The sequence below is a fragment of the Moschus berezovskii genome, chromosome 15 (genome assembly GCF_049115385.1).
Source record: "Moschus berezovskii isolate FMDL1 chromosome 15, NW_MosBer_1.0, whole genome shotgun sequence".
NCBI classification, from domain to species: domain Eukaryota; kingdom Metazoa; phylum Chordata; class Mammalia; order Artiodactyla; family Moschidae; genus Moschus; species Moschus berezovskii.
In genome coordinates this window covers 48122862-48137007 of record NC_142474.1, presented here as the reverse complement: position 1 = coordinate 48137007, position 14146 = coordinate 48122862, and the positions used below count along the sequence as shown (strand labels likewise).

General features: G+C 38.2%; 1 protein-coding gene across 1 annotated transcript in view; it reads left to right on the top strand.

Annotated features, from left to right (window-relative positions):
* The window catches only part of MPP7 (MAGUK p55 scaffold protein 7), a 231850-nt gene that overhangs the window by 167745 nt on the left and 49959 nt on the right, over positions 1-14146 (top strand). The window contains exons 9-11 of the mRNA XM_055430192.2: positions 582-656; positions 849-1045; positions 1518-1582. Of these exons, the coding sequence (XP_055286167.2) occupies positions 582-656; positions 849-1045; positions 1518-1582 (337 nt within the window). The remainder of the gene's footprint in view (positions 1-581; positions 657-848; positions 1046-1517; positions 1583-14146) is intronic.

The following is a 14146-nucleotide window of genomic DNA, read 5'->3' as shown; positions in this document are numbered from 1 at the left end:
GTGGGTATTGTCGCTTGTTTTCACTAAATTAGATAATCTTTTCATCTTTTAATTAATCTACATCATTTGGTACTTTACTTACTAACCAGAATCTATAGAGGTGAGTGTTCTTCATTATTTTTCTGATGAACCGTGCAACTGATTGAGTCATGTATTTATAACCACATTACTGACAGTTGTAGGTATTTTGTCCCTGAAAATGAGATCCTTGGATGTGAAGGTCTGAGCCTCACACCCCGTCTGTTCTTTGCATTTAATCCTGTCTGTGTAAGGCACTGTGCATATTCTCTATTTCTATTTTGAAGTAACATGGATGGTAATATATTCACTGGCGTTTTTAAAGTGCACAGGAGGTAAAAGTGGATTTAGTGGTTAATGTTTTTTAACTTATTTGACAAACTTTAGCACTTTCTCGCATTACAGGAATTTCTACAAAAATAGTTTCCTTGGTTTGTTTTATCTAAGAGTAGAAAACCCCAAGCTTGTAAATTTTCAGAATCATTTCATTTTCTACCTATTTTAGTTCCTTTCTCTTTGGTTCCCGAGGTTTTCTTATAACACTTTCTTTCCTCTGATAACAGGCTCAGTCTCAGGGTGCAATAACGTTTAAGATTATACCCAGCATCAAAGAAGAGACACCATCGAAGGAAGGCAAGGTAATCATTCCTTAAAAATCCTTTTCTTTCTCCCCAGGAGGAACTAATGTTTTTCCACTCAATACATATCTTCTTTGTCTCAGCAAGTTGACCTTAATATTCTGGTTTTTAAATAAATCAGAGTTAGAAGAATACTGGCCATTTCACATTTACTCTTTATATTTATTCATCGTAAATGGAACTCTCTTCTAGATGTTTATCAAAGCCCTCTTTGACTATGACCCTAATGAGGATAAAGCAATTCCATGTAAGGAAGCCGGGCTTTCTTTCAAAAAGGGAGATATTCTTCAGATTATGAGCCAAGATGATGCAACGTGGTGGCAAGCAAAGCATGAAGGAGATGCCAACCCCAGAGCAGGACTGATTCCTTCTAAGCATTTCCAGGAAAGGTGAGTTCCTGGCGCAGAACCATGGCCTGTCTGCAGCTGACCTTTTGTTCCCTGCAAAATACCATTTCAGCATAGTTGTGATAAAATAAGCCCTGAAACCTCGCCTTCGAAGCCTTTATCCCTCAGGTTTGGATTTCTGTTTTGTCTAATGAAGCATGAATAATGACCAAAAATAACATGACAGTCTCAGGTCATATTCACTTTTTGTTATGAAGCAAATGGAAAATAGCACATTAATATCTGAAACTGCATTGATGTGAAAGCTAGAAGAAAAAAAAGTGATTTCAGAGTTGGGAGAATTTATAAAAATTTGGAAGTTAGAGGATTTATTTCTTAATTTGAGTAGATTGCATTGCATTCATTTTTTTCCTCCAACTTTCCATTTTTTCTTAAGATTTTTAGTATTTTGGTGTTATATTAGTCTTGGATCTGTCCTGAAAATTGATAGGCATATTGACCTTCTTTTCCCCAGGAGACTGGCTCTGAGACGACCAGAAATATTAGTCCAGCCCCTGAAAGTTTCCAGTAGGAAATCATGTAAGTTTGTTAATAAGAATGTAGAAAACCTAAACCTTGCTGTTTATTTTTGACTATTATCGCAGGTGTTTGTGGTAGAATAAGAGGTCCTATTATGTGTGGTAACTTTTGGATCATCTTTTCATAAGAACCAACAAGTAAGAAATTCATAGTGGGAATGGCAAAGTGAATCTTTTGAAGAAAGGTGTCTTTGGGGTTGTTTATAATAAACCCATGACTCACTCTTTAAGGAAAAAAAAAGATGCTACTCTTTTTGTTTTCTGAATTTAGATATTTTATATTGTAACCTAAAATGCATCTCTTATTTCTCTAAAGCTAAGAGGTTTGGTTAAGATAATTCTTGGTAAAGATTAGAGAGGGGAAAAAAAATCCATCATTTTCTTGGGCACAAAAGCAATTGTGCCTAAAACAGTTGTTCTTGTTCTATTTTGTTCCTTGTTTGTTTTGATATCATAGTAGCTCTGACCTTCACCCTGTCTGTTCAGAGTTATTACCAGACTAGATTAAAAGAAAATAAGAGTAAGGAAAACAAGGATGTAGGATTGCTGGAAGAGATAGTGTGGTTTTTCTTTCAACCTACCCTTCTCTCAGCCTCTCTTGACTTCCCATCTCCCACTTCCTATAAGTCCCCAGCTTATCTTTTAAATGTCCTACTTTATCTTCTTTGTTTCATGGTTCTAGGTATTTTAAGAGTTTAAAAAAAGCCCTTTGTTTTCAGCATAGAAATTGTACATTAAAAGGTGAAATGAGCAAATAAACGGTCCTGGAATTATACACCAACATCTGTTTTTGGTATCGCTGCGTTTTTCACATCTCCTGTTATTTCTGTCAGTTAGTAGGAGCATAGAGCCCAGGAATCACGTTAGAAGGGAGCCAAACTGCAGTCGAGTATAAATCTCACCAGCAGGCTTCAAGCAGAGCACTGATGCAAAAGCCTGCTTGTTCTTGCTCTGTTCAGTCTGGGCAGAAGGAAGAAACCCTTATCGTTGACAGCCACATGGACTGTGACACTGAGGGCTTCAAGTTTAACCAGAGTGTTGCGTTGTTAAATGTGATGAATTTTCACTGGGAGCACATCCAGAGGAAAGGAGCTTTGAGGCCCCTACCCGACTTGCTCTCTGAGGGACTTCTGAGTTTGAGAGCCTGCACACTTCTTATATATGTGGGCCAAAATGTGTTTAACCTGAAAATGAAGTAGATGTGATTCTACTCAAATCTGAATGCATACTCAAATTGGCTTGAGTTTTAGACAATGTAGAAATGTACAATTGGTTATAATTATAAATGTTCGCTTATGTAAAATTTTTGATAGATGTATTTTTTTTTTTTTAAAGAACTGTACAGAGCAGAGAGGTTGTCTTTTTAATAGCTCTCCCCACTGGTTTCAGTATAAATGTTTGTGAATGTGAGGGGGTGTGTGTGGGTGTGTGTGTAGAAGCACTAATTATAATGGAGACTTTTTGTCTTTGAATGTACATAATTTCTTTTATATGTTAATATTCTAGTATCTCAGCCCGAGGACTTGTCTGTATGGAATGTGGAGGTCCTTTCACCCTTTTTTTCTTTTCTTCTTCTTTCTTTTTTAACCTAGATTTTGATTCACTGAGAGATGCATTGTTCTCATATTTAGGTGTTCCTTATTTTTAAATAAAAATAAACCTGGTCAATATTAGCTGAAGTAAATCACTAGCATATAGTAAATACAGCCTTGTTCTGAGAAGCATTATATTTCTGTGAAAATTAAATAGAAAGCCAATGTCTTTATTCTTAAAGAATTGAAATTCCATTTGAAATTTGTTTGAACGTTGTCTCATAAACCCCTGAACTCAAAAGTTATGCAAAAATCATTGCACTGGATCTGAACATTTTTAAAAGCATTTAAAAGCACTTTGTTTTGTAGCCTGTGTATTTGAAAATGATTTTTTTTTTAATGTAACCGAATCTCATAAAAGCCGTCTGACTCAACACTTCCTGGACTTCAACTTTTGGTACTTAGATTGTTGGAGTAGGACATTCATGTTTTCATGCCCTTTGCTGAATTGTAGAATAATACTATGAACAAAAGCAGAAAGTTAATATAAAGTCTTTTATTTTCGTGTTTCATTTTACTGAAAAAAATCTACAATATATATTTTATAATCATTCTATTTAAATACATTGAATAACATATTTTTAAAGTTTTAAAGTTTCTGATTTAGTATAAAATTTCTAAAAGAAGAATAATCCACCTTGGTGTTTATAAATTTATGGAAAAAACTCATGTTTATAAAAATTTTCTTCACTAAATTTCACAAGGGCACTTAAAACCTAGGAAGATAATGATTAAGACATGGAATTTAGAAAAATGACTAATCTAAAAATGTCAAATTAGCCAGTTAACTTTTTCACAAAGTGATTGCTTTTGCATTACTAGTGTTTTACTCTTTATGTTAAATAAAGAGTAGACTTTATAACTGAAGTCTGCATGGAGGAAAAGTTTGTGGGTAATGGCCCTGGTACTATAGGGGTTCAGTTAGTGTGAATGTTGAAGTCAAGAAGGGTTGGAGCATCCCAGGGCTGTGTTATCTCTGCCTTTGTGTTTGTGCTAGAACTCTAGTTCCTGGCTCCATTAGACCCAGAATAAAGTATATCAGTTTTATTCTGAATAAAATCAGAAGACTTCCTCGGGCTTTACAACTGCCATCCTTATATGCAAAATTCTGAGTGTGTGTGGTATTCAGCCTTGATGCTTAGTTATAGTTGCTCTTCTTAAGAATCCATGTATATCTAATACATATCCAGAAAAATGGGCTCCTCAAACAAAATAATTTGCTTCTTACACATTCTTTAAAACATGAACTCTTAAAACTAAAACATTCCTGAATCTTAGAAGCTTGATGGAGCAACTCATCTCCTCCTCTTCCACTTCCTCCTCCTCCTCTTATCCAACAAAGAAAATTTTTTAACTTTTTATTTTATATTGGAGTGTAGCTGATTAACAATGTTGTGATAGTTTCAGGCGGACAGCAAAGGGATTCAGCCATCCATATACTACATGTCCATTCTCCCCCAAACTCCCTCCCATCCAGGCTGCCACATAACATTGAACGGAGTTCCCTGTGCTGTACAGTAGGTCTTTCCAACAAAGAAGTTTATATAGAATTTTGTCTGCTTGCCTTCCCTGCTTCATCTAATGTTAGGCTGCCACATAATGAATGTTAATAATACAGACAGAAGAACAGAGCTGGAAGGCTGACAGGTGTTCTTTGCTGTGTTGAGGGTTTAGATAGTTACCAGAAGGACACAGGGTGTTTGGGGCTGAGAACGAGCACATTTTATGTCTCATGTGGTACAGAGGGATAGATATCCTGACAGACAGCTTGGCAGCTTGTGATACTTGTGTCAGTATAATTTAAAGGAACTATGTTTCTTCTGTCAAAGCTGATTTTTATAGTTTAGTTGCGTATGTAAAGCCATATGATGTCACCTAACTTCTAAAAAGAAATATGAATTTCTTTGATTACTTGAAATACTGTTTGTTCCCTTTCTATTGAAACATAAGTATATAAGTTAGGAATTAACTTCTTAGTAGCATAAACTTTAACTTTAATTGAATGTAATTTATATTTAAATCGAGTCTGTGTGGGATTCAGAAAAGGCTCTTATTCATGGAGCCTATTTTACTGCAGAATGTTCAAGTATGATATTTATTTACAATGCTTATTTTCCTGTTTTTACTTATCAATGTATAAATACCTGAATATTTCTAATAATGATGATTGAATATTAGTGAAAATATTTTCTTTTACAAAATAGCTCTAATAGAATTCCAGTGACAAAAAAACCAAAATTGTACAACTTACTGACTTTTTAAAAATTAGAATGTAGAGACACAAAATATTTTAGAATTTGTTTTAACCAATTTTGATTGTTATCATGTGGGTGAAAAAGAAAACGTTTAACTGCAGTCAAAGGGTGTCCATTTAAATAGAGTGTTACCAGCTTCATTCAAAGACGTATTTTGTGAACTGAAGATCACAGTCTACTGGCAATACAATTTAAACACTGAGGAAAAGAGTGAGTTCATTCACATGGTACCAGTGTTCTGGAAGGCCAAACATCTGAGAATAAGGTATATATGTATACATCATTACTCTACAGGTTGTTTTAACAGTACTTTCCAAGTTGAGTAAGCTCCTTCTTCCCGGCATCTTAGATAATGTTTATTTACTGTTTTCACACATACATTTAATTCAGAAATTAACAAATAGATTATGTTCTTAAATTAAGTTTGTGTGTCTAATACTTTGTCACACATTTTCTGAATATTAGTGGGATTGTGTGTAAGAGAAACATACGAGGTTTTAAAAATATGGGACATACATTTTTGCCCTGACACCTTTTGGGAGATAGCAAAGATCAGTTTGTGTAGAAAGAGGTGTAGATGAATTAAGTTGTAAATTGCACATCTGATCATGAGATGGTTGAGGCAAAGACCTCTCTTGTTGTTGCCTAGTTTTCATCTCAATAAACTGTGATCTCCTTACATACATAAAGATAAGACTGTCAGGGTGTATGTGTTTAGATTTTCCACATGAGAGATTCTCAGCCATACTGTCTTCTGCCTTTCATCCTGGGACCCTGGTTCATACAGGTAAGAGAGTTGACCAGTGGTTAGAGGTCTGGTCTGTGGTCATGGATCACTGCATTGCAGTGAGGGGTGAGTGTTCTGAGAAAGCAGTTTCTAGAGTGGGGCCTAACTCTGCCCCAGAGAATATCTCACCAGTACAGACACAGTTTCTCCACTTGTCAGCAGCATCTGATTGGTCCCACTCTGGTAACCTCCAGCAACAAGTCCATCCCGCCTGGGATGCAGTGCTTTTCTTTCCTCTGAGGACAACATTGCTCTCTCTCATTGTGACCTTGGTCTGTCTCTCCTCTGTGCTTTTTATAATTGTTGCATCCTGCATGTCGGTGCTCAGTGATGTAGTGTGGACTATTGCTGTGGCTGGGAGAGGAGAAGGCCCTTCCCTGGCTCCCCTGGCAGGGAAACACTTATGAGGCTGAGGATTCTGGGCAGGCAGGAGGCTGGAGCAGTGGAGGGTCGAGGCAGGTAGTCAGGAAACTTGACAAAAATCTATTATTTCCAGGGACCTTTCCCTTGACTTACGTTTCCTAGTTCGAAGCTCCAGGTATTAAAAAGTGACTGTTGGTGTGATTGCATGGTAATTCAAAACTCAGACTCTGGAACTGGACTGCGTGGGTCCACATCCCAGCTGTGCCACTTATGAGTGCCTTATCCGTCTCTGACTCTGATTTCCCATCTGTAAAATGGGCATAATACTTCCAGCCTCATAGGGTTGTTGGAGAATTATGTAACTTTATGCGTTTGATGTGCATTCAGCAGTGCTTAACTGAAGCAAGAGTCCTGCAGCTTACCCCAGCTCTCTTCTGAGATCCACCTTTTATATATTTTTCCTCTTTGCTTTTTCTACTGGGTTCTATTAAGCATGATACTTGCTATTGGATATTTACGTGTATGTTGTGTCACGCTAAAAATACCATCTCTTCCTACTTTAGAATTGCAAGGAGGAAATGTTCTTTTGAGAATTTATGCAGCATATTTAGGACCTCTTATTAGAATATGACGGAGAAGGCAATGGCAAGCCACTCCAGTACTATTGCCTAGAAAATCCCATGGATGGAAGAGCCTGGTAGGCTGCAGTCCGTGGGGTCACTAAGGGTCGGACATGAATGAGTGACTTCACTTTCACTTTTCACTTTCACACATTGGAGAAGGAAATGGCAACCCACTCCAGTGTTCTTGCCTGGAGAATCCCAGGGACTGGGGAGCCTGGTGGGCTTCCGACTATGGTGTCACACAGAGTCGGACACGACTGAAGTGACTTAGCAGCAGCAGCAGCATTAGAATATGAAATGTACATATGCTGCATATATTTTAAGTTACAGATTTTATTTTTATGTGGATGGACTTTGGCGTTTTAATTTGTGTGTGTTTGCGAGAGACAGACATGGCTTTTTATCACCTGATTTATGTGATGTGGAGTCTTTAATCAAGAGTGCAGTATTCAGTCTATCTTATTGTGTATTATCACAAAAGTACACTCTGCTTAACAATCTATTGTGCTTTACAGTAGAAATGTCTGAGATCACAGGTTGATCAGTCTTTAACATGACCTGTTTTTATTTCTACTTAGATGTTGGGCTTGGCTATCCTGTGTCACATCACTTCACTGTTTGTTTTCTAATCATTTATTTTAGATGCATGTGGCATTTCAGAGCTGCTAAGAAATGAGGATAAATAAACTCACAACTTGAGTGACTCATACTATAAACCTTAATAGTAATAATTTGCTTGTCATCTTAGCAAATGACTGTCCCAATAAAGCTAACGCAGTTTGAAGACCCATGGGTATTTGAAAAGTAAAAATAAGATGTGCACACTTTCTTCTAAGTGTTTTCTTTGACTTCTGTGCTGTCCTGTGAAGAGAGAAGCGAGTAGAGAGCTATTCTGATTGGTCCTGTTCACTCAGTAAGGCCAGGCAGCAAAACATCTCCTGCCTTGACTTGTAGTTACAATGTTCTTCTGTTAAGTATCCAGTTCTCTCTCCTCCATTAACTGAAGAGGAGTCTCCTAGGTCAAATCTAACTCATAATGCCTTCTTATTAGTAATTTAAGAATTATTTCAGATTACTTCTTAAAATACTTTTCATCATGTAATATAGAATAAAAATAAAGGGTTCTGTCTGACTCATTTTGTATATATAATAAGTTGACGACAGTTGTAAGGATATTGTTACATTTACAGGATATATAGACACTTTGAGGGCAAAATTTGTTGCTTCTAAAATGTTTACTTCCTTTTACTATTTTCATCATGAAATATCCTCAGTTCTAAATAGTTTAGAAATAGAACTGTGCCATGAAAATTAATATAATCCCCTTATAGAAGGTGTATTTAAGAAATGCTGATGGTTTTTTCTGGTTATTTTCCCTTTTGGGTATTTAATAAACTATATGAAGGCTTTTGTGTTTTCACTGCTTAAGTGTATACATTCTTTTTAGACCATAACTACAGTGTAGTCTAAAATGTAGTTTTTCAGATTCTATTCTATTCATTGACTAATTATTTTGAAATATTTAAAATACATTTGTTTTTTCCCTTTGGCTTTTCTAAGATGAGGAGACAGTTGAGAGTGGTAGGTGGATTTTTTTTTTGTCCCTTGGGTGCAGTATCTTCCTACTTTAATTGCATTTTCTGCACATTTAATCATTTCCTCTTTTTCTTTTTTTGTGCTTCTCAGAGGAAATTAAAGGTACATGTATACAAGTTTCCCTGCATAGTCTAGTAATTTTGTTTAGTGAAATATGTAGAGGATTAAATTGACCAAAGCAAGTAGTTTATATTTAAAAGATCATTGTACATCCTAACTTTCATCTTGACATTATTATACCCGCAGTCATGGTTGGACTTTATTTTAGAAAGAAATGTACACTTTTTTTTTTTTTTTTTTTGCTTCATAAAGCAGCAATATACACAGTATTCTAATTAGTACATTTATCTGTAGTAGTCTCAAATAAAGATAAATGAAGAAAACAGTGCTATTCATATCTACAGACAGACTTATTATTACCTAAGGATGTGGGGAGCGTCTGCTTAACTATTTGATTTCTGCACAGTCTGTGCTATTAGTTTTAGAAGTATATTTGTGTAAAGATGAGAAGCCTAAAATAATTAGGACCCCACTACTTAAACATTTAAGATATGCATAACCCAGTATTTGTTTAATTCTTGGAAATAATGAATAGCATATTGTTTATTTTAAAATGGTTTCATCTGTTCATTTTTTTTTTAATCAACAGAAGGGCTGTGTCTTCATTTTAACCTTTCTGTCTACTCCAGTGAGCCAAAATAAGTGCTATATTTTACATATTCTCAAAGAGCCTGATTTACAAAAATAGATTTACTTTGGGGATCAAGTGGTATAATTTTCTTGATTGACAAAATATAAATGTATCAGACAAGTCTGTTAAAATGTTCTTGGAACTGCAATTAAGGCACTTCCGAAGAAGCGTGAAAAAAGAATTGCATGATGTTTCAAAATGTTACTGTAAACTTAAATATAAAACAAAATGTTTTATGTTTAAGAGTAACATTGTGAGGGCTGTTCTTTGCTGTGCTTTATGATTGTTTGAAGTGATTTATTTTTTTGCATCTGTGGCTGGGCTTCTAACTGTTCTGCTTTGTTTCTTGGCTTTTGTTCTGTCTGCTCTTACACTCCATCCAGAAGATGCTGAATATGGTGGTATCAGCAGTGGAACCTATCTAGGTGAGCAATTAGTCATGGAAGAGGAGTTCTTTCTTTCTGTTGCTTTCTTCAAAGCCATTATACTGTTTTGTCTTAAATTAGCATATATACATTAGCATGCTCTGGTATCCTTCGGGGGTAGCATGAACCTTTAAACTGGCTCAATTGGTTGGACACAAAGGAATTCAAAATGTGCTTTGGTTTATTATTCCGGAAGCTTCCCAGATGCTCTGTTTTTGAAAACCATGGTAATTTTTTGATAGAGGATGACAAAGCATCTATTTGTGCTAAGTAAGTTTACTGAATTAGTTATATCTGTATTTCTCTAAATTATCTAGCTAGCTGTAAATTATTCAGAACTTCTAAATAACTTGCATCTTCCTAAATAACTTTGGTTCCATTTTCTGATGACTTATTATTCCCATAACCCCCCTCAAAATACCCATTGATCAGCTCCCTGTACAATTAAAGTTTATGATTAACTTGCTCCTCTGTTTTGGATGGAAACTTTTCCAGTTTGGAGATGCCAAGGGATGTTATAAACAAAAGTCAGGCTATCCAGAGATCGTTAAAGCCTTCAGAATTATCTTCATCTCAGTTCAGACCTTTCCTCACTCTGCTGTGTGTTGGAACATTGACAAATTCTTCACTTGCAGTAGTGAGGGATAGTGGTATGGAAACTGTTTAAGAGAGAAATCTTTCAACCTCCTTATTTTCAGATTAGTATTTAGCAATATTTATGTACATGATGATAATATCTCTTGATTATTGAAGAACGGTGCCAGATACTGTTTTGTTATTTAATATATATCTTCAGTTCAGTTCAGCCACTGAGTTGTGTCCAGCTCTTTGTGACCCCATGAATCACAGCACGCCAGGCCTCCCTGCACATCACCACCTCCCGGAGTTCACTCAAACTCACGTCCATCGAGTTGGTGATGCCATCTTACCTCCCTTTAAAATATTTTTTTTTAATCTTATTTCTTATATGGCGAGATTGGTGGTATTTTATCCACTTTAACAGAAATGATCAGAAAGAGGTTAAAATTTCCTCAATTCTTCACTCAATTCAGAACAATACAATGTGCCAGACACTCTGTATATTAATCGATCCTCTCTTACAATCTTAGAAGCCTTAATGGCTTCAAACCAGAAGCATTGATTAATCTCCTGATTTCTGTGGTCAGCTGGGCAGTTCTGGTCTGTGTCAGCCTGGCAGATGGCTGCAGGCTGGTTGTTTGGCTGGGGTCTGCCTGGTCTGGGGGGCAGGAGTGCTCAGTTGGGCAAACTGGTTTCTATTCCACATGGTTTTTCACCCTCCAGTAAGCTACCCATGTAGAGGTCTTGGGGCTCTGCAGAGCTGCAGAGAGAACCATCTGTGGTATGTAAGTGCGATGAAGCCTCTGCTTATATCACATCCGTTGATGGCCCATTAGCCAGAACAAGTCTTGTGGCCATGCCAGAGCCTGTCAGGGGTTGGGAGTGGACTGCCCTGGAATTTGGGGGACAGGGAGAAGCCGTCACTGCAAACTTCTGCCTGTCTCCAAACTAGAAAGAGGGGCACCTATCCTTGGTCTGTGTATATCTATCCAGTGAAGAACTTGGCATACTGTGCATGCGGTTCTCAAGGCAAGAATACTGAAGTGATTTTCCATTCTCTTCTCCAGTGGACCACATTTTGTCAGAACTCTCCACCATGACCTGTCCATCTTGGGTGGCCCCCCACGGCTTGGCTCATAGTTTCATTGAGTTAGACAAGGGTGTGGTCCATGTGATCAGTTTGATTAATTTTCTGTGATTGTGGTTTTCATTCTATCTACCCTCTGATGGATAAGGATAAGACGCTTATGGAGGCTTCCTGATGGGAGAGACTGACTGGGGGGAAAACAGGGTCTTGTTCTGATGGGCAGGGCCATGCTCAGTAAATGAGACGTTGGATGGCATCACTGACCTGATGGGCATGAGTTTGAGTAAGCTACGGGAGTTGGGCATGGACAGGGAAGCCTGGCGTGCTGCAGTCCATGGGGTCACAGAGTCAGACATGACTGAACTGAACTGAAGAACGGTGGCATAAAGCATTATTGGATGAATGTTGGCTTCCCTGGTGGCTCAGATGGTAAAGAATCTGCCTACCATGCAGGTGACCCGGGTTTCATCCCTGGGTGGGGAAGAGCCCCTGGAGAAGGGACTGACAAACCTTTCCAGTATTCTTGCCTGTGTGAACAGAGGAGCCTAGTGGGCTACAAGTCTATGGGGTCACAAAGAGTCAGACACGACTGAGTGACTAACACTTTCACTTCACATAAAATATGGTAATTCAGAGGATGTGATGATCATCTGAGGCTGGGGCAGTGAGGGACTCAGTCCCATGAGAGGTGACACTGGAACAGGCTCCGTGGTTTCGGCGGAATCACAGTTAGTGCCAGGGGGTGAGGGCAGGAATATGGGCAGAGGTGACTGTTGCAGAGCACAGCGTGACAGGTAGGTGGCAGCACTGAAAATTTACCGCAGTGCTTGATGATGTGAGCTCTTCAATGGCAGGCCAAGTAACTTACATTTTATTAGCATTTTACCTGGTTTTTGGACTCACGTAATTCTTTGTATAAAATTTTATCCAAAGAATGAAATACAAGTTTTATTCTATATCTCTCTGATAGAATATAGGGTTTTATAAAGTTAGTATCTAGTAGATATGGCTTGAAACTCAAAAGCAAAGGTGATTAGCACAATGGTTTGCTTTCAAGAGCTCAAAAGGCATGAGTTCTGATAAAATGCCACTGCATCTCGGAATCACTGCTGACGCCTGAGAAATGACTTTCCTGGAAGCCAAAGCCTTGCAAGTGAGGGTGGACAGTGAAGGGAGAGGTCAGCTGAGGTCAAGGTGGTTTGTGTAGTTGGGGATAGTAGTTGTTTAGTGGGAGAGGATAATTGGTTCATATCTATAGGCAGAGATAAAGGATTGATGGTAAAGGATTAAGTTCTGATATAGAAGGTAGTTCCTTGATCAAAATCCCAAAGCAGATGAGATTGGGTGGAATTAAGACCACAGGATCTTTATCACTTAGATCAAGTGAAGCCTGCAGATACCACAGGTCCCAGGAAAACATTCTTTAGAAAGTGCAGAGGGCTTAGTCCTTCCAAGAGGCCACTCTGTGGTTGTTCCAGTTGCGTCAGTTGTGTCCGACTCTTTGTGACTCTATGGGCCATAGCCCGCCAGGCTCCTCTATCCATGGGATTCTCCAGGCAGGAATATGGAGTGGGTGCCACGCCCCTCTTCAGGGGATCTTCTCAACCCAGGGATCGAACCCATGTCTCTCATGTCTCCTGCATTGGCAGGTGGGTTCTTTACCACTAGCACAACCTGGGAAGGCCCGCTTTGCAAACCTCCCCCCTCCCTCCAATTATGGAAAAAATAGGGCACAATCCAGGTGAAAGGGGAATATCATGAGTCATTTAATAACTTGTATCAAGGGATTCAACAGTTGTCAGGCTGTGTTTAGGCAAAAGATTCACTTTTGTTAGACCCACAAACATGAGAAATTTCATGTTTCCTGGCTCCTTTGACAAAACAGATTTGACCAAACTAGGCCTTCATTTTCCAATGTTAAGAATTAGCTGAGGCTGAGTTACAAGTGGCCCCTTAAATGAACACAAGCTCTCCAGTTCAGCACAGCCTCGCCGTGCTGTGGCCAGCCCGGAGACGGGATCCTGCAACACTCTTCTGACAGTCGCGTTGATACTTGTGCTATATAACAGTGAAGTCTTTCTTTATGTCCCAGTTCCCACACATGGGGAAATAAAAGTAGCCAAAGAGCAGTTAAGGGAAAATGGGACCACCTAGTTCTTCGAGGAGTGAATACTGTACAAATCGTGTTAGTGTTGACAGAATGCAATTTAAGATTTTTCTGCCCGTCTAGCTTCTGTTGGCTTTTGGATTTTGCAAGCCCTGATTACAGACCCTAACTCTCAACTCCATTCAACCCCTGGTTGTGGAGATTAATTTTCCTTTCCATACCTGACTGGCCAACAGGAGAGCAAGGTCGACATGTTTTTGTAGATGTGCGTCATGACATCTTTCTTCTTTCTGGTCTAAATGCTTGTTCTGATACAATAGCAGCAAGAGAGCCACAGATTCGAGGCACCTAGAGGTTCATGTAGCTACAGGTGGGGTCAGGTATCTGAGAAGAGAAGTGTACAGTAAGACAACTTTGTGTTTAAATAAAGGATATGACATAGTAAGATATAGAAATTAAA